The sequence below is a fragment of the Mastacembelus armatus genome, chromosome 14 (assembly GCF_900324485.2).
Source record: "Mastacembelus armatus chromosome 14, fMasArm1.2, whole genome shotgun sequence".
NCBI classification, from domain to species: domain Eukaryota; kingdom Metazoa; phylum Chordata; class Actinopteri; order Synbranchiformes; family Mastacembelidae; genus Mastacembelus; species Mastacembelus armatus.
Genome location: NC_046646.1, coordinates 19,291,213 through 19,318,927, shown reverse-complemented (window position 1 = coordinate 19,318,927; position 27,715 = coordinate 19,291,213). Strand labels below are relative to the sequence as shown.

Genomic DNA, 27,715 nt, shown 5'->3' with positions numbered 1-27,715 from the left:
AGAGACAAACAACCTCACACACTCACACTCACTCCTATGGGCAATTTAGAGTCACCAATCAACCTGACATACATGTTTTTGGACTGTGGGAGGAAACCAGAGTACCTGGAGAAAACCCACACAAGCACAGGGAGAACATGCAAACTCCTCACAGAAAGGCCGGGATGCAAACCCACGACCTTCTTGCTGTGGGGCAAGAAGGTCGTGTTTTACTGTTTTATGAAATTTAAATAAAATGACTTAAGAGACCTGAATCTCACACAGTTAAACAAGAGTCAGAGTGGGGTGCTAATGGTTTTATTATTTTGATATTAAAATCAATAAACATAATCAGACTATTGTGGTTACAAGCAGAGCTGTGTTGTACCAACTCCGGGCTGATACAAGAAAAAGAATGACTTAAACAAAAATAAGAATGAAAGAAAAAGAAAGAGAGAGGCACAATAACACAAAAGAGACTCAGGGCAGGTGTCTGCAGGATGTCAAGCAGCCAGAGACAAAAACTGTCAGAAGCTCTGGAACAAAATGAGTTGTACAAACCAAAAACATATTCTACACATCTCCATGCCTGTGCATAAAGCCACCCATTGTGCCTCAAAGAAAAAAATACAATGTAAAACAAAAAGAAAAAGTTAGTTAAAACAATAGTATAAACCCAGCACGACATTTATTACACAACATAAATATAACAACTGTCAAGATATTGTATTTGAACAGGCATATATGTGAACTACAAATATAGACGTCATTGCTAAAGAGAGGATCAAGTTAGTTTCAGCAGGATATACTTTCTGCAGGTTTTGCTTCTTTATGAAATTATAATCACCAAGAGATCTATTGTAGAGCACTTAGCAATGAAGTACAGCCTTCCTACTGAGACCGGGGGGAAAGGAACACACACAGGACTAACTACAGAAAGATCCCATGCTGTTGATCAAGTCAAATAAGTTACCATACAAGACCAGAAGCATCATAACAATGGCATATAGCTGTGGAGCTCAGGATGACCGATACCTTCCACATCCTCTGCATGTATGGACTTGTATGGATTTCCTATAAAATCTTCTTACTGTCTGTCGTTATCAAAAGTGAAAAAAAAAAGACAAAAGAAACAGAACAGATGCTTTAGGATAATTTTCTTTTTTAAAAATGTCCATTTTACTTTTTGGCAAATCTGGAAGGAGATGTAAATCACTACAGTGTTGGATGATGAGTCGGAAGTGTGTAAATATAGAAAGAGGGATTTTGTTTTTATTTTTTAGGGTGGGTTGTTGTCATTTGCTTTAATAAGATCAGTCTGCAGAAGAGGAAATGAAATTCCTCCCCATAATTCATTGCAGGGGAGGGTGAGGGGTCTCTGCCCACCAGCCTTTAGTGACCCCTGGCTAACCTCAGGAGCTCCCTGATGAAACAACTGCGAACCAAAGCCCTTCTGAAAAAAAAACAAAACAAAACAAAAAAAACAAAACACACGCACGCACAAAAATAAAGAACAAAGCACCCAGAAGGGGTGAAACGTCTCTGGCGCAGTGGTGAAGTTTTCCCAGAAAACTGATCAAATTTTCAAATTTCCCCACCAAAGTTAGAGAGAGCAGTCGAGTGCACTCCTAACCTGAGCTCAGAGGCCGTGGAGCAGCTGGACCTCAGCCCAAAGTCGTGTCAAAAGAAGAGTTGAGTCAAGGTGAGGTTCTGACTCGGTATGAGCCTGGTTCAGAGCTCTACTGCCCCATCTGACCCTGTCAAACCTCCAGTGACAGAACACTTCATGGGCTTCACAATGACTCAAAGTCACAATGAAACTACAGATTCATCTTTCTACTACAAGGCAGACAGAGTATGAAGTAACACTGGATAAAAGGAAGGCAAGAACTTAACAGGAACTTAACAGGCCACAGTCTGAAGTATTTTTATGTGATTATATCATCTTTAAAGTGATTCAGGTTCCTTTCATATAACTTTCATTTATGAACAAATATGATGAAAATTGGTGGTCTATGTGCTTTTAGCAGATTAAACTGACTCTGCACTTACCCAGCTGATTTGAAAGACTTTTCACGTTAGCCTGAGTAGAAAGGTAAGGCATTTAAATAATAGTATCCTTCACAAACAAAGTGAAAAATGCTTGTTTTAATTTTCGAGAGCCCAAGCTGAACTTTTCAGATCACTGTTTGTCTGATCATCACTTCATATTCTACAAAACAAAAGCAAATGTTTTGTCATGCTTGTATAAAAAATGATTAAAACAATTGCTCTTCTATCAGAAATAGCCATTGATCGATTAATCACTGCAGCTCTAAAACGGTCTACTAGGTTCATTTTTGGATTGACCTGTAATAGCTCTTAATAACGTTTGTCACGTCATTGTTTTTCAATCTGATCTATTTATTTATTGATTCTCTAGTCACTAATTAGACTGTCTAATTAATGATTGTCTTTTAAAATACTTACATGTAGAGTGCAAAAGCAGGATTGCACTAAAATCATATTAATGGTACACAATAAGATAATATAGACTCTATAAGTACATTTTACACTTTTTAAGCAGTTACTGTCAAATAGTTGCAGATAACGTAGTAGTAGACATAGTCATGTTTGGTTTCACTGTGACTTTGATTCATGTCTGTGAATTGGATGTGAAGTCTCTGACACGTGGCAAAGCCTGCTTCAGTGGAAAAGCTATAAAGTCTAGTTTCAACAAATTGTCTTCGTACACATTAGTTTACAAGACTTGACAAATAAATAGCATGAAATGGCATCAAAACTGGGATCAAGGGAAAAGGCAATAAAACATAATTAAAAAAAAAAAAAATCAAACGTGCAACATTTGTCAGAGCATAAATATCAAACCATAATATTAAAAAAGGTTTAAACATACAAGCAGGACAGCGGCCATGTAAAGATACAACATTCATGATCTTTCTGGATCCTGACAATAAGTCTCCACCTGTGAGCTTCCATGCAAAGTCTAACAGGAAGTCAAACAACAGGAAAAACTCCACCAGACACTCACATCTGTCTTCATGATCCTGCTGAGGAAGACTAGTCTACATTCATCAGCAAAGCAGCAACAGCAGCAGAGTTATACCTCGCTATGTCAGCATACAGCAGTGCAGCAGTCAGAAAACACAAGACTGACCGGAGTCATCAACAGAAGGAATAATATGGCTAATACAGCTTTTTAACAAAGCCATGTTAGCACCCAGCCACTGACAGATTAGCACCACAGTTTACCTCCATGCTCAGTTTGTCGCTTCATTCGCAACCTGCGACTCAGTGTCAACACTGACTTCAAGGAGGGTCTGGCACTTCATAATAGCAAAGATAAGAAACGGAAAGTTCTGTTGTTTTTTTTTTTTGTTGTTTTGTTTGTTTTTTCTTTCTCAAAAAGGTCTCAAGAGGCAGCAACACAGTGCTCCTTGTTGAAACCATAGAAGAAGAATGCATTGTAATTGACTAGGTAAAAAGCCGGCCCAAGTCTCCCTCTGCCGCAGACACAGTGGAAGTTTGCTCTTCTCTACACAGACACCAGCGGTGATAGCAGCAGCAGCCAATACAGAAAACACAATAATGTGGCATAGTGGGCAGAGAAAGAGTTAAAAACAGAACCAGATTTCCCAAAACAAAATCAAATTCATTTACAAGTTGTCATTTATGCTCTTTTTCAGTAATACTTGAGGAGAATAGAGCTTTATTGTCATTGTTTCGCTGTTCAAAACAGTGACAATAAAGATCTATTCTATTCTACTTTGAGAGGGACATGGAGCCAAAGCTAAATTTTCTATCCAGACATGATAAACAGCTCTTATCTGCTCATAAAAGGCTGATTAATATACAAAATGAAATGATTTGGGGTTAAAATGAGGTTTTCATTTCATTGTTGTACTTCAAGTTTAGGTTTTGGGAAACCCAGCCCCTTGTTTCTGCAGGGAAACCCCCTCCAGACTGACAGAAGGTGCAGATTTGTGTTCTCATAGGTTTGATAAGGTGCTATGTGGGGACTGCATGCAAAAACATCACTCCCACAGCATTTGTTTTTCACAAAAGTACATTTCTGTATGTATGTAGCTTACACAGGGAGAAGTATGGAGAGCAGTAAGCACACAGCCTCATAGGACATGAGGTGTTTTTACAAGCAAGGGTTCGAACAAGACAGCAACTATTTGAAATGCCTCAAAGGACACGCTAAGCCAGACTCTGAGATCTGATATCACAGCGAGCAGGAGGTGAAGTCATTTCTACCTTTTTGTTTACAAACACAGTTTAACAAATCAAAAATCTTTGGTAATGCTTGCTTTATATATGCAGAATTTTCAAAAACATACTGTATATCTTTTGGTAAACTAAGGAAATCAGGAATATTCTTGAAAAAACTACTCCATTACAGAACACTGACATATATCAGCTTATATAAACATTAGCTTCCAGAGAAGTCATGTCTTATGCCACCAGATGAATGTAAACACAGTATTCACTCAGTTTGCTCTCTATCAACACCTCATGGGCACCTCGTGCTGCAGACAATTCTGAGTGGTGAGACTGATGCAAAAACCTATAGTTTAGACCATGAAACATAAAATAATAATCAGAAACTTAGTCATTTACATATTTGTTACTGAAGGCTATATTCCTGCCTGTAGACAAACGTGTTGTTGGCATGTTTAACTGACTCACTGTGCACTCACTAAAAAGCTTTAATTAACTGAAAGTGCATCAGTTTAACACTGTCTGTATTTTCCTTAGTACCAAATGGGAGAGTTCTGTCAAGAAAACATCTTGGAAATTATTTGGAAATCTGACTGTAAAGCAAAGCGTTACCAAATGTTTCCTCTGGAGATATATACAAGTTGAAGATATAGCAAATTATAAGGAAGATTTCACCTGCTAACAAACAAAAAACACAATATTTGCAGATATCTTGCAGTTTAAAACATTGTCTACATCTCACATTGGAAAAAAGCCTCCGTATTTTTTTCACAGCAGTATCAAATCAAGGAGTCTGGCTTTTACAAAAGAAAAAAATGGTATTCCTAACAGGACCATACACATCAATAATACAGAAATCACCAGTGTGTTGTTTAGAGTAAGAATCAGTGAATCTTCCTCTCATTGGTCCAACAATGAAATCATTCATTGGTATTAACCAATGACAATGATTGATATTGGGAGCACTAATCACATGGACAATGCTATTTGTGGGTGGTTCTGAATACAGATGCAAGCGTAATAAGTAATCAGCACCATGTGACAAACCCCGGTTAGAAATCGGTCAAATCCTTAGTGAGAGGAAAATGTTGTTTGAATACTTGTTTGGAGAAAGCAGAGAAACTGTTTGAGTTCTTGTGACAAGTCTATTGGCCTTTTTTCAGTTTGTGTAGAGAACATTGCACCATATTGATTGACATTGATAATTGCTAACACACACGCACACAATATTTTGTACAGCGTAAAGAATGGCGACAATTGGAATACATAAATATATTTTCTTTTGATTTTATATGTTATCACATAAGTCAGATAGTAGAACGATATTACCCTGATTTGCTGAAGAAGAGCTTTATGGATCCACTTAGCTTTTATTGGACAAGAGTAGCACAAAGTTACACATCTTATTAGCTTAATAGTTGACTGTATAGGATTTATCAGAATCTTCAGAAAAAAGAAAGAATAAGGAATAGTTTTACTGGCGTGGAGTTTCACTCATTTCCTTGACGGTTAAAATGCCACAGAGTCTCCTGGTTTGAATGTAAAGTTGCACAGCTTGCGCCTATCATGTTAAATGTAAAAACCTGTGAGGACTCTCTCTTGAACCAGCCTTGTGATCGACAACAAAACACATGCACTTCTCTTGCCAGCCAGCCGTCAACCAGCGGCCCTTTAACCACTGATAACCCCCTAACAGACCTGGGCAAAATTATAGCTGAAAAATGCATCAAACAGTGGCCCAAAGGACACAACTAAGCAGAAATAGAAATTTTTTCAAATCATTTTTCAGATATATTTCACCACGTCTGCTACTTCAGACAAGGTTGTGTTGAGCCAATCAGGCTGAATAGTTTTGTTATTATTGTTGTTGAGGACCATATACAGGCAGACAATGTCATAAACCTCAGGTACATCACCAGGCAATTGACTTGTCTGCCATGCTATTGTTTGTGTTTCTGTATATGTGGAAAGTTATTTAAGAAGGCAATAAGTGTCCGGATTGAGTCTCCATTTGTAATTGGCTTGCCATACAGTACAGTGATATAGTAACTTCCCCCAAGGCGGCCAGGAACAACGTCTTTCAAACCAGCTCTTCCTGGCCGCCCCAGTCTAAACCCCTCCTCATTAAGTCACAAGTAGAAATCAGTTTACAAATGATAACAATATAGCTCTCTGGAGAAATGTGTCTACACTGTACATCACCCTGAAGAGGAAGCCAAAGCAGAATCAGTTTTTCCATAGGAAACCTCTACTGAAGGCAAATGAATCATGACGCCAAGGGGGTCAGCATCAGGATCAATGTAGGGGCCCTGGAATCAAAACCCTCTTTTTTTTTTTTTTTTTTTTTTTTTTTTTTTTTTTTTAAGACCACAAACTCTGTCCACACAATCCCTGACCAAGTAATAGACCTATCCCATCAAGACACTGAGCTTCTCAAAGCCAAGCAATGAAATTCTCTCATACAATACCTCATATCACCACAAACATTTAGATCTAACCTTTGTCGGGTCACACACCTGTTCCTTGCTAGTTTATAGACCAGTCAGGTAATAGACCTATCCTAGCAAGTAGTTATCAAGTACACTTGCAGCATTCGCACCAGGCCTTTTAGCAGCAAATGGAAGAAAAAATGCTTTTCTTTTTGTTTGTTTTTTTTGTTTTTTTTTTCTTTTTTGGACAAAGTGCTTTTGTTTTCAAACATATAAGATAGAGTATTCTATACATATATCTAACAACTACAAGATACATATTAACTTATAGTCTATTTACAAAAATGAATCACTACTAAGAAAATAGCTATGGACGGTAGGGGAGAGCAAGTCTTTAGGCTACAACTAGACTTAGAAGTCAAATAAGAATCATGGATACTAATTATCTTAGTTTCAGAAAAAGCACCATTTCTCCCTTTATAGACAACAGAAAACAGTAAAAATATATATGTAGCACTAGCTGTTATTCAATCACGTGATATAGAAAGACCACAGCTCTGCAACACCATCATTATTCAGTGAAGGAGCACTTTCTTCAAACCAGCCTGAATTCAGCCTCATCAAACTCTTATTCTGATGTTATATTTGCCTGCTGAGTGAATTCTGGCTCAATTTTGAAATTCCTGGTAATGGCAGTGTTTCCTCTGAGGAGGAAAGAATATAAGCATCATGCATTTTTAAATGGTGGACATGCTGCCAATTTGTAGCCCAAACTTTGTGTCTCTGTATGTTTTGGTGAACAAACATATTGTTTGCGAACTGTGAGCAGTCAGGAAGAATGTGAGCTGAGGACCAAAGGCAAGACCAGGCAGATAATATTCAGCGATGCAACCTCTGAGTTAGCAATGCCAAGCCCAGGACATTCAAAACGAATGGTTAAAGAGGGATGTGTAAAACTGTAAAATACAATGCACAGTGCTGAATCCAGATCAGTCTTGGACAGACTCAAATGGCTTTGGCTTTCTTACAGCGTCTGGGACAATGCTGCAGCTGGTTCTACATCCACCCTCACATGTCCACACTGTTTCTGCCATTCTCTGAGTTTTTTCTCTAGACACATCCCTTTCTTCACTCAAGAAACACTTATTATCTTTAAATATCATTCAGACTAGATCATGGCTTTTCTGCATTATGTTTTAAATATATCCCACCCTGATTCTCTGTATTTCACTCAGTCGGCAAAGGAGACCCGGGAGGTCAGGTGTCACTTTATATATTAAACTCTGATTAACTGCTCTCCTCTTTTCCTATGTCAGTCCACTTGGAGAATGTGACCAACAAACACCTTCAAACCAACAGGAAAGCTAGCAGGCAGCTAAAATACAAAAATATAACAAGAACTTTTTTTGGTTTTTGTGTTTTTCCTCTAATTTTTTTCAATGCAAGGATAACCTTTAAAAATGTGTCATGCTTACAAATCAATCGTCATGGAAAGTGGCATCTCACCAGAGATAGATACATAATTAATGTTTCTATATACAGTACTTTAAAACACAATTCAGTTAATATTTTGTTGATGAACTAGACCCCGTCTACATACAGAAATCAAACAAGTGACACAGGAAAGTAACATTTTGGTTACTGTTGGTGACATTTTTGACAAACAAGCAAAAATATAACATAGCTTATCTACCAGCGCTCCTGGTTTTTGTCCAAAATAGCGCCATTAACACAATTAGCATGTGAAGGGAGGAATCAGTTCAGGAATGAAGTGCTTCCTAAGCAACAAATGTACTGGAAAAGTCCAAAGGTAGGGTTTTTTTTTTTTTTTTTTAGATAAAAAAAAAAAAAAATGAATGACTGTTCCTTTTTTGTACAGAATTGGACCCAAGCTAATTTCACAGTTCTATGAAGTTCCCTGACCCTCCCACATTTCTTACATTCAATACGGCGTCAGGTAAGCTGTGCAAAACCTTACTTTAACTGGCTGGTCGCCATTTCGTTGCATGTGTCTTTGGTACAAAAAACAATCAAAATATAGTGTGCAAATATTTTTTGTAACTCTAAACAAAAACATCAGTTAACCCTCCCCGATCCCTAAAGACAGAGTACCAAAAACCATAAGTAATCTATTGCAGAGCCCTCCTATATACACCGACTCTGTGGCATCACGCAACAAGAGCTTCCATTTGCTTTATTTACATTCAGAATATCTTTAAACAACTGAAATACACAACAAACCCCACAGGTGTCTCCATCCTCATTCACTAAATCTCTCCCTCAGTATAATGTGGTCCTCTCTTTGGCTGGACCACAGGGAGCCCTGACCAATCACCTCTCCTCTTTCAGTCCCTCACACACTCACTCAGACTTACAGAAACACACACATACATAAACAAGGCACAATGAATTGAACTCTGATCACTAGTATGAGCACACCAAACTGTTAGCCTGATCATCTCTACTGTACAAAAAGGGGAGCCTGTGCCATTACTCACTGGGAGACACTTTTATGTACAGTTTCTTAGAGGAGATGGAGCACTGTTTATCTCATCTTCATCACCAACATCATCCTCTTCACAGTCTGCTCTCATACTGGCAAAATGCCCATTTCACACAGTCCAGTTATAACCAGCACAAGGCCAAGGCCAAAAAGCACCAAACTATGTGCGCTTCCTCTCCACATGGTCAACTCTTGTTTAACATCAAGAAAATTAGCCACTACTCTTCCTCCGCCTGCTGCAAGCTTCAACACAGCAGGATTTCTGTCACTTAATTTTTAAGGTTTACCTTTCATCTTCTACAGCTTTTTTTGCTTTGAGCACTAATTTGTGAAAAGTTAACATCTATATTTGAACGATTGCAGAGCTGATTGGCAAAGAGGGGATGGCATGAACATATTTAGGCCTTCAGTACAAAATATTTCCTGCCACCCCGTAACGCCTTGGAGCACGCTGCTTCTTTTCTCTGCAGCTGTCTTGGCAAGCAAAGCAGTTTTCATCAAAGTGCTTTTCATGTTTGGGTCAATTTAACATCCCAGAGTTCGTTTGTTGCCATGTGAGGTGCACCTCTTCTATGAAATGATAACTGGAACGTTTTCAACCTTTGATGGTGTCCGACTCTTCATCTGTCATTACAACCTCAAATTGTGATGAAGTATTCCAGTGGTTGCACTCATGACTGTCTCAGCCCTGGAAGCAGACCCCCAACAGAACCGACCCTACACAATGCTATGTTAAACACATCTAATAATCACCAGTGGATTTAGGACGTGCTATCAAGCTATACACCTAATCATCACTTGCTTTTGGAGGTGTATTTCCCAACAGTCACTCACAATGGGTTGGGAGACAGTGATGCACTGACTCTGCACGCAGCGTGCAGAGACAGAAAGCTAGGGTGTATGCCACACAGCTGCATGGCTAAAACAAGCACATGTACATACACACAGGGAGTGGTATGTCTGTCTGTGCGACTAATGATGTGTATGTACTCTGGGTTGGAGGGGCATGCAGAGGGGAGCATAGTTACAATGGGACAGCACGGTGGTTATGTGTCGTCCACTCCTCTCAGTGGACTGTGGTTTGTCTAGATTTTGGAGGTGGGGACTCGCAGGCCGACCAGTCCACCGGTGGGATCACCACGCCCTGTGTTCTCCAAGATCTTGTTGACAAAGTCTGAAGTCTGCCCAGCAACAGGTGATGCCACTGCACACATAGAGACACATAAACATACATTCAGAAATGGCTGAAATATTTACACTCATTAAGGAGTGGATATATTGTATTACGTGTATCTGCTATTTATTCTCCAGGAATTAGTTAAGAAAAACTTAGTTAAAACATTGATAGTAGTACTTTGATGCAATTTCAAGTACATTTTTAATCATCCTTTACAGTGTTAATTTCAATCTCAGTCTCAATGTTTACTCTGCAGTGCTCTTGTTTTATTCTCACCAAGTGTCTCCTGGATGAGCCGCTCCAGAGTGTCAGTCATGTTAGTTGAACGCGGAGAAGAGTCCTCGACCCGCGCCACAATCTCCTCCTTAATGGCATTGATCACAAACAGCAGCCGGTCTACAGGAAGACATGTTACACTCAGAATCATAAACTACTGTTTGACTGATATTGACTATTGATTCCTGTTCATGTCAGGGAATGTAAGAAAAGATCTGTTAGTGATAAAACTATAAGCCCTTATTTCCTTATTTTCAGTAATTATTTTTCAATAATCAGAGAGTACATTTTAAGTGTGGCACAGCTTTATATACAGGTAAGTAAAATATAATTATAATTATTAACACATTTGGATGATACAGAAATCAAATTTAGAAGGAAGCAGCAACAAATAAGGCATGAAAAAATAAATTCTGAGGTTGATGAACTTGATACAAAAACTGGCATTTGCAACGCACCATACTCAGTGCTGAGTCCCCACAGCTTCACCTTGTTTGCTTCATACTGGGCCTTCTTTTTTAAACGACAAGCTCTACAAAACACAGCAGATCACAGGCACTAAGAACATGACATATTGCTCTCACATTAAGACACAACCTCTGTAAATTACAGTCATGATTAAAACTAGTCACGAGTGCAATTTCTTTATTCATATCCTATGAAGGTCACCTGTGACTGTAGGTAATGCCAGGGTAATTCTTGTGTGTATGTGTAATGCTCATATTTTACCTGGATGCCAGTTTGTTCTTCTCCTTACGGGACCGAGGTCGTGCAGTCAGCGGTAGCTCACTGACTGGTGTCAAGTCGCTGATCACCTTGTTCAGTTTGCGGAGCTCCGTGCCGATCTGCAGCAGCTTGCGCGGATTTGGAGTCAGGTCTTCCACATCTGTGCGGCGTGATTTCTTCAGCATGTACTTTCCTTCATGACAAGTGACAAAAAAAATTGAATGCACACAAGTTTGTGGGGACAATTTCTCTCTTCATACATGGCTCAATAAGGAAGAGTAGAGATCAGCTCTATGACTTCCACTCGTAACAAAATGAGGTCACTGCAGTTGTCATTGCAATTTTTTGAAATAGTTTCAAGTGAATATTCGTTACAGTATGATAAATAAATGATAATCTGATCTGCGATCTGAAAAATAAATCATGAAACATTTGCATGCTTATCTATGAGTCAAAACTCTCAGCAATTTCTAAAGATAAATGTTATTGCAGGCCTCAGATTTCATTCATTTCATACAGGTGCACTTAATAGCATACTCAGTGTATGAATGTATGTATGTGTACCATGGAGAGGCCCGTTCTTCTGGTACAGGTTGCTTGGTAGCGTGTGTCTGTCCCACTCAGACGGCTTAAGCATACGCTCCTGTTTAGAGGGGGTGAGCTGCTCACTGTACTCCCAGAAGTAGCGGCGCTTTCCTCTCTTCCGGCTGGAGACTCCTGCGGTCAGGCCTTTAATGTCCTCCATCAGCTCCATGTCACAGCCTGGTGGAGGTAAGAGCAACAAAGAAGCAAGAAGGGAAAAAAAATCTGAGTAAAATGGAAATACAGGCAAAAAGAAAGGTAATAACATACGTTAAGCTAGGAGCACAAAGATTAAGTTACTACCTGGTTCAGAGAAGGCGTCACTCATGTCGTCGTCCTTATCTGCTTCATAGTCTTCATCCTCCTCTTCCTCCTCCTCCTCCTCGTTCTCAGACAGCTCGTGCTCGCTGCCGAAACCCTCATCATGGTCTTCGTCATCAAGCTCCAGTCCATTACCTTCTTCCTCCTCTGCTTCTTCCTCGTCCTCATCCTCCTCATCCTCCTCTAGCTGAGAGTGAGCTCTGCCAGCAAGTCTGCTGCGGGTGAGGAACAGAGAGTAGTTGTGTTCCTCCTCCTTGCTCTTCTCCGTGCCCTCAACAACCAGAACGCCATCGCTGCCAGCCCCATCCACAATGTTGCCGCTGCTCACCAGCTCAGAGTTGTTGCCCTCTAGTGTCTGGTTCGCCTCTACTAGCTGAGGCACAGTGGCAGACCAGCCTGCAGGCATTTCTCTCCTCCCTGTCCCCTCTACTCTCCTCTCAAAGCTTGTCAGGTTTCCAGAGGCACCAGCTGCAGGAAGTCCCACCAACGTGACGCTGGCTGAAGTGGAGGCCTTCACGTCTCGGGGCTGGGTGAGTGGTAGAGGGGGATCTGACCTCTCAAAATCTGCCTGGGAGGGCATGTCAGGCTGAGCTTTATGCACAGTACTCACACGGACTTTAGCCTTGCGCACAAAGTCAAAGCCATGGGAAGTTGGAGACATCATCTTGGTTCCTCGCCCCTGTGGCTTGCTTTGAGTTTGGCCGTGGTCCTGCGTGAGACTGAGATGGTTCTGGGTCTTGGCCATAGTCTCAGTGCTGGAGGGGACAGGTCTGGTGGCTTTCTGGGAGACTTCAGGGAAATCTGGGAGAAGGCTGCGGGAAGGACGGGAAGAGGACGTTGCGCTTGGTGAGGGTCGCGCAGAGCCAGATCCCGATCCTTGGCCTGGGACCTGGGGTCTCTTACTGTGACAGGGAAGCTGTGGGGGCTGGAGCTGAGGCTGAGGCTGAGGAGCAGGCAGGGTAAGATCAACAGGAGGGTAGAGTGCCTCACACACAGGCTGCGAATCCTCGCTATTGAGCTGAGCAAGTGTTGGGGTTCGACTGATCACTTCCTCATCTTGGTAGGGACTAGAGAAGTCATCCAGTCCGAGAAAATCCACCTCTTTGGTGCCCCAGATGTCACAGCTAGCCAGCCGTGTGTATCTGTATGCACAGAGAAATGTCAACAGAGCAGCTTTCACTGTCTTTTCATTGTTTATAATCTTTACAATATAACTTTCTTCTGAATTTAGGTTAAACCATAATTTATAGGAAAAACATACTAAATATTACAAAAAAGTTTTTTTACATGATAGGGTATTAAAGGTTGGTGATTAATCAATAAAGAGACATGATAATTAAAGTTACATGTGAATTTCTGTAATTTATTATTTTATGTTTAATTTATTTGTGGTCTGTGTTAAACATCACTGTCATACATTTGTCATCCTAATTTTTAACACACACTGTCTCGGTGTGTGTAAAGTGGGCATGCATGTGTGACAACTAAATCAGATGTTTCTGTTAAATTCTGCTAAACCCTCCACCTCTTCCACTTGTCTTTGTGTCTTCATGATGTCTTTCTTTTCAGCTTTAAATATTTCCAGTTTAAATCATGCTTCTGTGCAAATTTGCACCTGTTTGCATTTGATATTACCTGTTATTGTTTGTATTCTAGTCACTTCAGACTTTTTAAACATGTGAATACAAATAGATCCCAAAGGCAAACAGAGCCTAGGGGCTGAGCACTACAGCAGGTACTTATATTTCTGACACCCACACAGACACCATCTGTTTTAATCTCTTTATGGCACTAAGCTGCTCAGACAAAAAAAAAAAAAAAAACTATTAATAAGGAGACAAGGTACCACTTCTACTGATCTAGAAACATGCTCCATAATACATGAGAGCTACCAAACAGTAGCATGGGGCTTAAGCTTAAATATGACTGACTTCCCTAACCACACAAAAGCCAGCACTATTCCATCTCAATTTTAATAGCCTTGAGACTTTAGCTGACGCTCAACATCAGAGAAGAGAGTACACAAACTATTTTGGCAGCAGAGCATCAGGATGGCTGGAGGACAGACAGAGCACCACCAGAGATCCCACGAGACTGCGGCAGGCTGCTTGTTTACTGGCCTCTTAAACCGCTCCCTGCCCCCAAGCAAAACCACTACCTGCGTCAAATCATCCACTCTTGTCTGTGTGTCAGACCAAGATGACCTGCCCTGACAATTACCAGTCAGCGATGGAAAACACTACTGCTATAAAAACCTTCAAACACCTGTTCCATGTTCCCATAACATTCACAGACTCATTTCTAATTTGCTTGCAGTAAAAATCAGAGCCCTGAGCCCACATGATGCAGGGAGCTCTTGGCAGAACTCTCTTTATTTACAGTGAATTCAGCTTGTGAGAATGTATGCATTTTTCTCGTGTAAAAAAGATTTAACAGTTATAATCCCATTTGAAAAAGAAAGCAGATGCACCGAACCTGTGATCCATGTGATTCTAATTGATAAGGCTGCAGTTATTCTATGCTCTCCTTATAACAAAAAGACCAAAGCTGATGACATGCTAGTCCATTTCTTGGCCCCAAGCTAATCCTACTGAAAACAGACCTAACTGGTCTGAATGACTACACAGTGTCTAGTGTCTACAGCAGCAGGATGATGTATAAGACAATAGCTAGAAATAATATCCATGTCCACCATAGTGAAGAAACATATCACCAAGTGCAACAGTGCAGCTCACAGACATATTTTCATTTGTGTTACAACTATGGAGCTCTGTGGCATAGAGAAACAAGCTACATTAGACTTTGGATACACAGACAGCACTTAGGATCAGTTAGTTGTTGGCTTTGGTCTTTTCATGTGATTGGATGGCAATAAAAGTATTGGATTTTGCCAAATAAATTATTTCAATGTCTCAGAAAAATTAGTACAAAAACAGAGCAAGCTAAACAACTGGCTAATTGCTGCATGCAGTACATTTTAAGCAGCTCCTGTGATTTTTCTAGGTGTTTCTTTCTCAGGGCCAAACAATAAACACGACCTCTTAACCCTCCTTACTATTTAATATCATGCTGCACATCAGTTTCAGTTTCATTAAATTCAACACTATGTTTCTATGTCTTATTTATTTGCTGCTGTTTCGAACTTGATCTAAAAATAATCTACAGCACATAAATAAATAATGCAGTACCTGGTAAGGTCTTCCCAGTAGGAGTCCCACTGTTCGAATGCTGAGCTGCCATAGACCGTCTCACACTCGCCCAGACCCATGAGCTGATCCACACAGCCCTCCACCTCCTTTCCTCCGTCCATGACACCCACCACGCTGTCCCCACAGGGGCTCTGTCGATGGGTCATGTCTCTGTCCTGCAGAGAGGAGGAAAAGATGTAGATGATTACAACATGCGGCTTGTTAGACGCTGTTTCAATTCTACTTAGTTTCTGTCATTAAAGTTCTAGTATATAGAAAATAAGCTAAAGTGTACAAACACTCAGATTCAGCATGACTAACTTAATTGTCCACTGTAAATAAACTTCTAGAAATAATAGAGAAAAGATGCTTGTTTTATTGTGTAGAATTTTTCTTTAGTATCAAATGTTTTTATATCCAAGGGTATGCTAGAAAAAGAAACCACTAAAAGTAAAAAAAAAAGTATTTAACCTCCACAGAAAATACAGCCTTTGTTGACCTTTCTTCCAGAGTCCCTCTAGATCCCTCTATATCTTTAATCGTTTTATTTTACAAGGTTTACAGAAACTAACAAGTTTACCCACATCTGCACATCCAGAGTCATGTTACATCACATTAATGTGTTACTGTGATGCAAGAAATTGAAGGCAAGGCAGTGAATCACTATTGTTTATTCTGCAGCAGCAGTAAAATGAGTTGGACACCTGCAGCTGACAGGTGAGCTGTCTGTTTATAGTTGCCTGACATCATCTGCCTGCGAGCCTGACAAATGTCACACGGCTGCTAAACAATTAGACACAAGCATCTCCAACCTATACTCCACAGTGTAAATGTTTAATTAAAGTTTTACAATGGAATTTAAATATATACAATTCTCACTATTAGTACTACTACTAGTAAACTACTGAAAAGGCTAAGTTGAATCTTAATTATTCAGATCAAGCACATGGTTGGAAATATTGATATGAGTGAAAAAACTAAAAATAGACTTTCCATTTACTTCCACTCTTATGCTGCATGTAAAGCTTTCATTTCACATGCAGTTTGCTGTAAAGAACGTCTGTTGCTGTCTCATATCAAACCAGAAAAGCATGTGTCACTAATAACATTAGTTAGTCTTAATGTGTGATAGTGTTTTATTTTTATTTTCGATATGGGCGGGGTGACTTGGTGCAAGTGTTTTTCCACTTCATAGCCTGTGCTGGTCAGACAAGTTGTTTACCTTGAAGCAATAGAGTGGTGCTGAAACTTTAAATAAGAACTAACCTGCAGCTCTTCATCTAACTTCTTTCTGTGGCTGTTTCTGCATGTACTACTCCCTTCGCAATATTTAAAACTGTCGATTTAACTTGTTGTGTTCTATTGTCTGGTATTATTGCAGATAATACCAGATAAGTTAAATACTTATCTGTCTCATCTCTTATCATTTCTGTGTCTGTGGTCACTTACCAGTTCGTACATGAAATCTGGGTCAGAGCTGGTGGCAAGCAGCTCAGTGCTGGTCAGGACCTGGTCAGCAAATGAGTAGTTCTGAAAGGCGTCCCCAAAGGGAGGCTCCATCCCACTGACACTGGGCTTTAAAAGAACAGAAGAAAACACTGACGTGAGCAAACTGTATCAGACAGTGTAATGTTGATCATTTTAAACCTCATGAGTGATTATACAAAGTTGAAAGGTCGTTGTGTACTGCCACTCCAAGTGGTGTTACATACAGTACTGAATGGGATGTTTTACAAAAAAAATAAAGCTGTCAGTCTCCTCTGTAGATGATGTTGTTGGTCTCAGCGTCTACAAATGTCACACTGAATCATGGTCAGTCACTCGCCTCTTTCAACAGTACTGAACTGTGCATTCCTGATGTTGTCCTTCACTGTCTCACCACTGTCCACTGGATTTGCAAATTTTGGTTGGTTTATAATTAATCTGAAGTCTTTCTGAATTGACATAGTCAGTCAAATGTAATTTTGGTTTATGAATAAAGATACTTAGTGTAACTCCTGTGGGTGTAGGGCCTAAAATTAAAAGTCACAAATGTATCTATCGGGTTTTTTCATGCAGTTTTAGATATTTCATCGGATTCCATAAGTATTAAACAGCTGGAACTAATCGAATAGGGTTTCCACATTGTCCAGCTGTGTGTGGGAAGAAACCTGTCTACTCGTGTCCAGTGATGGTATAGTTTCTCTCTTACCTGAGGCATTGCCAAGCACAGCTTAGAGCTCCAGCGGGGGGAACCTCTGGGTCTCCTATCCAGTCCCAGTGGTGTGAGGTTGTCTGTATCAGCACAATAAAATCCTGCTGAGGGTGACGATCGTAGAATGTTGATGGATGCAGCCTGCTGGCTGGCGGGGGAGGGGGGAGGGAAGGGGTCAGTAATTGGGTTCAACCTGGTCTGTTGTGCTCTGGTGTGGTGCTATGTATGCTTCAGGTCTGTGGTAAAAAGAGAAAGAGAAGAAGAATTAAGAATCAAAACGGAAGCCAAGAGAATAACCCAGCACTTAAAGCCGGTGTATTTTTACCACAAGGTAAAATGTATGGTATGTATGTACATGCATCTGTTAAGCTCTCTTTGCCTCTGAACATTTGCAGCCAATAATATTTCTCGGTCATTTTCTTTTTCTTGCAGATTCTTTCAGATGTTTTTAAGCTGCTTCATACTATTTGTTTTTTTTTTATTATATAAACAAATTTCCACATGGAGAAACCAACATCTACAGATTTCAGCTGAATATATGAGTATATCAATTATTTATTCCAACATCATTTACAAAATAATTTATACTGAAAGTTGTTTTTCCACACTGAAATTCACTGTGAGAGTTATTGATAGAAGATCTGAGAGTAAATGAAAGAAAGCTGTGGTTATAAAACCAGTTTGCTTCCTTTATGTTTGCAGATATTGAAAACATCCATCCTGCCTTTTATAAAGCTGCAATAATGTAATAACCTATTTTCAACTATGAAGCAGGTCTAAAGGTGTGTCACAGCAAAACTGTCTAGGTGAAATTTACACCTACACTATGAAGAAAAGCTGGTGAGACAGGAAATAGTGTTGGCACCAGTCACTTCAGTTCCACAGAGTTATTATATAATATTTTCTAATGTTCTGGATCCTGTATCATGAAGCAAACATTTCTGAATTAGCCCACCATCTTTCAGCGTTGATGTTTTCAGGTAACAGAGTTTTACCTCAGTTCAAACTGGGATAGATCATCATCATCATCATAAAGAGGTTAAACATCGTTCTCTAGCTCTCTTATATAAATTAGCTGTGATCAAGCATAACACTAATTTTAAAAGAATTGGATCAGAAACTGTCAGCAATCACAAAAGCACTGGAAAAACTGAGTCATCATTACAAAGGATTCCCACCATGGATGTGCTGCAACTGCTGCTTTAGTAATTATTCCAACAATGTTAATCAGAGGCAGACATAAGACTGGTTTAATTTCACAGATTGACCTCATGAAGCCAATATAAAGAAGGAAACTAAGGCAACTAAGGATTATCTTCATCAATTAATGTGATTAACTGTGTCCAATAATTGTCTATAAAATGTCATAAAATGTCCAACCCATGTTTGCCAGAATCCAAGATGACCTCTTCAAATGTCTCGTTTTGCCAAAGCAACAGTCCAAAAACCAAAGCTATTTAATTTGCAATGTAATAAAACAGATGAATCTATGTGAAACACTATTCACAGTTATAGGTATAGTGATGTTTTTGACATTCCAGCTTGAAAAAGGATTAACAATCAACAATCATACCATTTGCACTAACCAAATAATCAGCTAATCAATTAAACTGTATAATGAATTAAGAAAACATTGCACAGGTCAGTGTCTGATAATATTTGCCTGCACAATACCATCGTCATATGTGCTTTTGTCTGATCGCTAATAACATCCCACACTACAAACTCCATTAGCAAAGAGCCCAATGCATAGGGCAGCCACCTGCTATCTCTGCGGCAGCTGCATACATATGTTCAAAAAACACCAACTTCTCTGAAACTAACTGCCTCCCCACAAATGCTCAGGAGCATCATTTGAAAGTTACATCAAACCAAACTTTATGTTTATTGTCACTTTTGTCCTTGTGCTTCATTTCATTCTCTACTTGTTTGTGGTTTTCTCACTTGCCTGCACCACTGCAACACACTGATCTTTGGTCCCTTCGCTGCTTTTGCATAGCAAATAGACAACACTGCATGGAGGCATGACCCATAACAGTGAACAGCTGACACACAATTGCACACCAGTCCCAATCCTCTGAGGCCAGTGCACAACACAACTTCCTCACACTCACAATGACTCACTATGAACTTCTCAACCCTGAGCTTCGGCCCCCTGTATATATGAACGTAGGTACTTTGCCTAGAGACAGGAAGAGGACTGCATTATACTAGTACAGCAGCATTTGTAAAAGCAACACCTTGACACACATCAAAGCACATGCAAGCACAAGTCTTAATATGCACGTACACACAGACTCTGAGACCGACATTATATTTGGAAGCTCAGTCTCTGAAATACAAATTGCAAATATTATCATATCTGAATGTGTACTTCCTTCCTGAGCAGCTGCAGCAGAAGCAGAGTGAGGAAACATATGGCCTGAACAAAACATTAGCATTATCACAGCATTAATTCAGGCTCCCTGCTCCCACAGAGGAGAAAGCCTGTTTTCATGACAAAAACAAGTCACAACGCTTCTCACCTCTCCCCTTAAAGCTGCAGTGAGTATTTTCCAGTAGCAGAGTTTAATATAAACCACCTCACTGCTCAGTAGCTGACACAGGCAGTGATGTAGAGCCAGATATTTATGACTGAGCCTGACAGACCCAAGAAGACTCAGGTTGAATTTCTTTCTCAGGGTTTAGTCAGACTTAATTCACCAATCCACCTTCATTTAAGATCACAAAACGTCTAAACTGGACAAGGTCAAGGTTCATTCAACATTTTCAATTTTCTCCAAGCCACATTTTAAGATTTTAAAGGTGTTCTTTTTCCCTTTCAACATTATAAAAACAAACAAAACATATGCAGAGCAAGGCTCACTAAAGAAAGGGAGAGAACAGAATTTTTGCAGTATCATGTTTACAACTCAGAAGGTCACAAGAGACTTTAGGTGAGTCTGAGCTTTTGCCTGTCCAGCCCAGGTAATAAAACTCCCCCTTCACTCTCAGTAATTTAATTAACTTTTGATTATGCTGTCATGTCAGTGTGGATACAAAACTCTCAGCTGCTACAGCTCACATACTGGATATATCAAATGTCTTCTTAAACAATTTATAAAATGTGTCTTCAAAACATCCACTGGCAACTAATTGTGAGATGTGGGGACCACACCATCTCTCTACAAGTGTACAGTTTCCTGTCTCAATGTCAAGTTTACACACTGCTCAAAACGGATTTGCACAGCACATCTGTGTTTCTGTGCATTAGAAGTGAACATCAGCTGCGGCCACCGCAGGTGTGTTTTGCGGGGCCTGTATTAGTTGAGTTATAAATTAAAAAACTGAATGCAAGTATGATCATCATATGTTTCAAAAATGGTTGATTATCATTTATCAAGTAAACACGCTCAAACTTTACTGGTTATAGCTGACACATAGCTTAAATATGGATTTGCTGCACCAAACTGCCACAAAAAAACAATGAATTAGGTAAAAGTAATGATTAGCTTAGTGTTTCTACTACATGTTTCTACTACACGACCACCGCATCTCCTACACCGCAGTCAGATGGCAGACCTGCTTCTCCTAATGCAAAGTCTATGAATTAGCAAACGTCTTTGGCAAAAGCAATAGAAATATGACACTCATCATCAGGACTGAGTTAAACAAAAATTTTAATTTTAAACACATTCATATACTGAAACTAATCCAAAAACTTGTCTTTAGCAAACTTCTGTTTGTGCAAGCAATGCAAAAACTCATCAAAGTGGTTCCATTAACAGCCTCATCATAAGGAGTATCAACTTCAAAAAGCTGCAAAGTAAAATTGGTGCAACTTAGTCCTGTACACCTCTGCTAACCTTGGTAGCCAAATTATATTCGAATTTTCAGATGAGTCTGAAAGACTGGATGATGGTGACCATGGTGTAGCTGAGGTCAGTAAAGCAAAGCAGGGATGCAAACAAGTCACATGCAGGTGTTTCTTTTGGATATTAATGTGTAAATGCTCAGTAGGTCCAGTGTTGAATGCTCACACAACAGCACCACGCTGATAAAGTCCCTCTGGAAACACTAAAGCTGTAATGCAAAGATTAATGTGTGAAAATATAATTCATCTTTATCTTCGAATCTTTATACACAATCAGATCTGAGAGGAAATAGCAATACATATTTATATATTCATCAACCAACTACTACTACTACTTTGGTCCTCTCCCTGTTTGTTCAGGTCTGCACAAAAGGAGGCGTTTAGCTGTGACTGTGCTCAACTCGCAGCTCCACTATCATGCAAACAGCTCACATTCACTGCCTCACAACATTGGATGTGATCCAAGTAGGCCAATCAGCAGTGTCTTATTTGGAATGAGTTACCTACTGATAACAGTCAGTCCCTGATCCCTACAGAGATAACAAGCAGGAGATGCCAGACTGTTTACTAAAAAGAAGAATCTCTGCAAACATGATGAAAGCACATTAATCCCCAGGTTTTCAGTTTGTATGTATAGTGTGACAACAGGCACACAGAATATGGATGCTCACTGACTGCAAAGTGTCCTTAAAAGCTGGAACTTTGAATAAATCATTATGGGCCATTTTTATAAAGCTGTTAGGTGGTATAAAGAGGCAGATGGCAATTTGAAGTTACTGACATCGCAAATCACAGCCTTGTCATCTTCCATCATTTCACAAAGAAAAATGTCAAAATTGATTATGGCAAGGTAACTATAATCACAAAATATGTTACTTTGAGGTTTGCTTTTTGAACATTATTTTTTTATTTATGACTTAGAGAAAATATCCCTACATTTAGCTTATGAAACATGTCAAATATGTCACAGTGGACAGGCATCACTTCTTCAGTTTATAGCGTCACTGCGGCTTTGTCACACAACTTTACACCAACATTAAGGGGGTGCCACACTTTGAGTGGGGGCACTGTAGTGGGAGCGCACATGAACACAATGGACAGACATTTGTTGCACACAGGTAGAACTAATGCCATTGTTTATGGATTATATAACACATTACACAATCATTTGTGAAGTTAAAGTGAGATCTGTGGCTCAGGAGGTAAATTGGGTCATCTACTAATAACGAGACACAATTCTGGACAAGACACTGAACCCCAAATGACTCAGAACTGTCAGGGCAGCAGCTGGTATGGCAGGAAACTGTGCCTTGTGAGTAAAAAAGAAACTGCAGATTTTAGAAAGAAACTGCACATTTTAAAGCATGTTCGATAAAAGTCTTATGTCGATACGGCAATATACCAATTCAAAATATCAGCTGTGAAATGGGTTAATCATTCTGATTCATCTGAGAACAATACAAAAATAAGAGGACTCTGATGAGGACAAATACTTGGTTATTATTATTAATTATTCTTCTGGTTATCTTTATTAATCTGTTGATATTTAAAAAATATGAAACTTGTCCATCACAATGTACCGGAGCACAAGGTAACATCATTAAATGTCTTATTTTGTCTGACTACCAGTCTAAACCCAAAAATAATCAGCTTATTATAACGTAAGTCCAAGAAAGACATCACATTCTAACACTGAAGAACCATCAAACATTGGTACTTTAAAAATTACTCGTTTGATCAATCAGTCAATTCATTAATTCTGTTACCCTAACCCTAACCCTGGAGTAATGATTATTGTAGTAATTGTTGCAGGTATAATGACTAATCTTTCAACATTTGTTCAGAGCAAAACAACATGTAAAGGTGCTGATGCTCATCCAGCAAATACAACAGTCAAACCTAAACTATAAAGATCCATATCCAGAGATTAATTAAGTTCACTATCAAAATAGCAGGAAAACCTTGTGCATGGGGGGAAAAAAAGGTTTGGGCAAAGTTTGGCCTGCATTTTTCATGTAAATGAGAAATGTGTGAAAAGAACCACAGTTCTTTATCAGATCATTTCAATGAGACTCATTATTGCTCCTCGTTATCACTCAGTCACCAGTTTCTTCAGTTCCCACAAGGCAGAAAAACATCTGGCACCATCTGCTGTCAGCATGCAATGCCATGGTTGCAAATTAATTCTGATATTATTAATAATAATAATTGCATTTGAATGTCATTTGTAATTGCACTACACATAACAGTATAAAAGAGGAGTAGAAATCTAAGATATAAACGTATTTTAACAGAATATTAATAAAAACCTAGAGAAAATAGCATCCTGCCTCTGTATGTGATGGACTCACTTGTTTTGAAGAAGCTCAGCATGAGAGTACAAACATCGACATCACAACAATCACAAACACCTGACAGACAGGTAGAGATTACAAGTGACCTACTATAAACGCCAACAAAGCCAGAAATGTCACCAGTATCTCCCCAGTCTCTGCACTCAGCACAGCTCCCCAGTAAAGCAAAACAAAACCCCAATCTAACCCTCAGTGCCAACACCCACGTAATCTCTCCTTCCTATTGGTCGAGCGAAAAAGACAGCCCGCCTCCAGACGTGTCTGAATGGCTACCGTAACTGTCAATCACGGGAACTGCTTCATAATAAACACCTCGTTTCAATCTAGGTTGAGGCAGAAGATAAACAAGTTGGAGGCCTACATGCCCGTGGCCTAGATAGCTATATTTAAAACACATTTAAAGTCGAATCTACCAAAATCTTGTGAAATGTGAATGCATCACAAGGTCATACGTCAATCATTTTTAGGATTTGTATATCTATATTTTAGATCAAACACCAATTTCAACGTTGATCTGATCAAGTCGACTGATAAACTATACAGCGAGTTGTTTAGGTAAAACCCCCCAAACTAATCTATCATCACAAAACAATCCTTAATCAGGAGATCTCCTGGCTGGAAACAGAAGAGCTGATTCTTGTACGGCATTTACCTCAGATCACATGGAAATTTCTGACTGTGTCGAGCCTTTTTCTAGAAGCAGTGGATGTGTTTAGTATTGGGGGGCGTGTACCGACCGACAGCTCGGGCTGCCTGCAAAAAGTCGGTGTGGAACATGTCACAGGCCCAATGAGGCTCTTCCTAACAATATAATAATTTATTAATGCTCTGCTAGACATATCGGAAGCATGGTAAATAGTTGTGAGAACAATCTTACGTGTTTTTTTAAAGCGTAGTAACGTTACAACCCGATTTTTTTTATGTTTGTGCAGTTTTTAACCATCCTGACCCTGACGCTGACACGTTACCACGTTTCTAAAGGCTAAATGTTATGAAGACAGAAGCAAATAAACGTCGTTTTCACTGGTTTCTTGCAGTTTGGTGTTTGACAGTGTCCGAAATGTATCTGCATTGAGCTGACCACATTTCTCTTCCTGAAAGAGCTCGGTCAAAACTGCAATTCAACACATTATCATGCATTCACTTGGCACAAACGTGTGTTTTTGATGTGTAACTGAAGAGTCTGGCTTCCTTTTCACAGGCTCACAGTCAGTATGGCCTCCATCCGCCCCCTTCCTCATCCCAGCTGAAGCCTCATATACAACAACCGACCTGCCGTTAGCTTCGAAGCTAATCCTCCGCGACGGCGACAACACCGATTACAACTCTACAAAGTTAAACCAAAACGAGCCAAAAACGGTCCTACTCACTGTAAGGACGCCCATGCATAGGTCTCGCTTCGTGTAAGATCCCGTGTTGAAGGTAATAAGGCCCCCTTTTCAATGGAGTCCACGCGTTGCTACAGCTCTCTCGGGTTTGTTTTGTTTTTCTTCTTCCTGACGGGTTCCTGGAAAGCGCGTGATTGCAGACCACGTGGTGCGCAGCTGGGCCAATCGGAGCAGAGCCCGAGGCTGTGTTGAAAACAGTCCTGCAACATTTCACCAGACTCAAAACACTGACATTTAATGCACAGTTATAGCATTAATTATTGATGCATTATTGTGGTAAAGGTGGAGCTAATGTTAACTACTAGGAGGATTGTTTTTTTTTATTCATCTGATTTTGAAAAGCAACTAAAGTTATCAGATAAATGTAGTGCACTAAAAAGTAAAAGATTTGTCACTAAAATATCATCCAAGTATGAAGTGGCACAAATTAAAATACTTAAGTAAAGTACAGATACTTCAAATTGTATCTACAATACTAGTAAATGTATGTAGTTACTTTCTACCACTGGATTTACAAAATAACAAGATGATATCAGACTAAAATAATCCAGTTAATTCTCATTGACGCTATCTAGTTTGAGAAGTGATTAATTAATCCCAGAGAAAGTTATATTGTTCTTTAAATAAAGAGTAATCTACAGAGTAGAAATTGAGGTCAGAATTTAGACGAAAGAGGTAGGTGTTTAAAGGAGCCTACCAGCATGCACCCAGGCAAAAGACTCAAGCACATAAGTTAAAAATCATTGGCTTCCTGCCCTTAATGACAGACATAACAATGAATAATAACAGAAAAGTCTGAAGGGCAATGAGAGGGTATCATAATAATTTTGTTCAAATTATAGTCCATACTATAATGCAGTATGTGTCAAAGCTGATATCAAATACACACATTTCTTATTGTTAATTTTCTTGTTCCACCCCCGACCAACAAAAACCAAAATGATTAATCTAATCCGAAGATAAATATGATTTCCACCAAATGAATGCAGTTTTAACCAAAATGTAACCTAATGCTGACTCAGCCCCAGTAACCCTGAATGAACTAGTTTAATTAATTAGATGACCGAGAACATGGAGGTTTTCCCCTACCTTAGCAACCAATGCAGAACAGCAAACACAAGGCGATACCAAAGGTTACATTCCCTGAGCACATGTTTCCACAACACCAGTTCCACCAGCGAAAAACTGCTAAAAGAAAAGTGAAAATCAACTGTGTGATTCTCATAGCAGGCTCCCTTTAGCTGAGTCTGAGAAATTCTCCAGGGAAGCTACACAAACAGCTGTTGCAGGCAGTGCCTGCCCCCATTTCACTGGAAAGAGAAACTATGACTCCATGATGACAATTATCAACAACATGGTAAGACTGATTACAAATAAAAAGTTTAATGAAACACAAAGAATTATTTGAAAAATAGTTGTGATCTGGGCTGAAGCTTTTTAAGAATGAAAGGATACAGAGAACAGGAAAGTCCACAAAACATCATTGCTCTTTCAGTTTCACTATTACCCAGTGAAATAACAGACATTCATACAGCCCTGGGTGTGAAAGCTGCTTTATCATATGATACAAAAAAACTTTCAGAGTCTGAGAAGCTGGCTCTTTCTCTAGAGCTATCATTAGTGGAAAGGAAAGAAGAAATTTATTTCTCACTTCACAAACACCTGGAGCAGCTGGCAAACAGCTCAGCCAAGCTTTGAGAGGCTCAAATAGAAGACAATAGGATGAGGTTATATTGTTCTCTCTATAAAAAAAGCAGTGTTTGTGTGTGTGACCTTAGGGGAAATTGTGTGCTTTGAGCAAAATGACACTTATGAATTATTTTCCCACAGCATCTTGTTTTCTTCCATTCACACGTGTTGTAATTATTAAAGCTTATTTTTGTGACTTCCATGCAGGGCAAACAAGATGGTGTGTTATCTGTTATTTAGTGTTATCTCTATACATTCATTTTGCCTTTGTCAGTAGAAACTATGATCTGCTATAAGACTGATCATATCATTGCTGTTAAATTTACAAGATTTTCAGCTTTCAGCTGCAACTCATGGTCTTCGTTCAGCAAGTTGATTTGACTATTTGACCTAAATGTGGGCAGCACGGTGGATAAGTGGTTGGCACTATTGCCTCACAGCAAGAAGGTCGTGGGTTTGCAACCCGGCCTTTCTGTGTGGAGTTTGCATGTTCTCCCTGTGCTTGTGCGGGTTTTCTCCAGGTACTCTGGTTTCCTCCCACAGTCCAAAAACACGTATGTCAGGTTGATTGGTGACTCTAAATTGCCCATAGGAGTGAGTGTGAGTGTGTGGTTGTTTGTCTCTATGTGGCCCTGTGATGGACAGGTGACCTGTCCAGGGTGTACCCCTGCCTTTCACCCAAAGAGAGCTGGGATAGGCTCCAGCAGATCCCTGTGACCCTGGTTAAGGAATAAGCAGGTATAGATGATGGATGGATGGACCTAAATGTGGAACTTTGGTCACATGAACTCTATCGTGTTTGTCATATCACCACTGTTATTTCCTCAGATGT

General features: G+C 39.6%; 1 protein-coding gene across 1 annotated transcript; it reads right to left on the bottom strand.

Annotated features, from left to right (window-relative positions):
* Window positions 1-275: 275 nt before the first annotated feature.
* crebrf (creb3 regulatory factor) lies at window positions 276-26,333 on the bottom strand. The gene is made up of 11 exons (XM_026329396.1): window positions 26,284-26,333; window positions 25,177-25,394; window positions 17,597-17,835; window positions 16,855-16,980; window positions 15,406-15,581; window positions 12,200-13,359; window positions 11,879-12,076; window positions 11,318-11,507; window positions 11,047-11,120; window positions 10,589-10,708; window positions 276-10,339 (listed from the first exon to the last, which is right to left on the bottom strand). The coding sequence occupies exons 3-11, from the start codon at window positions 17,603-17,605 to the stop codon at window positions 10,221-10,223; spliced, it is 2,172 nt and encodes a 723-aa protein (XP_026185181.1). The 5' UTR covers window positions 17,606-17,835; window positions 25,177-25,394; window positions 26,284-26,333; the 3' UTR covers window positions 276-10,220.
* Window positions 26,334-27,715: the final 1,382 nt, after the last annotated feature.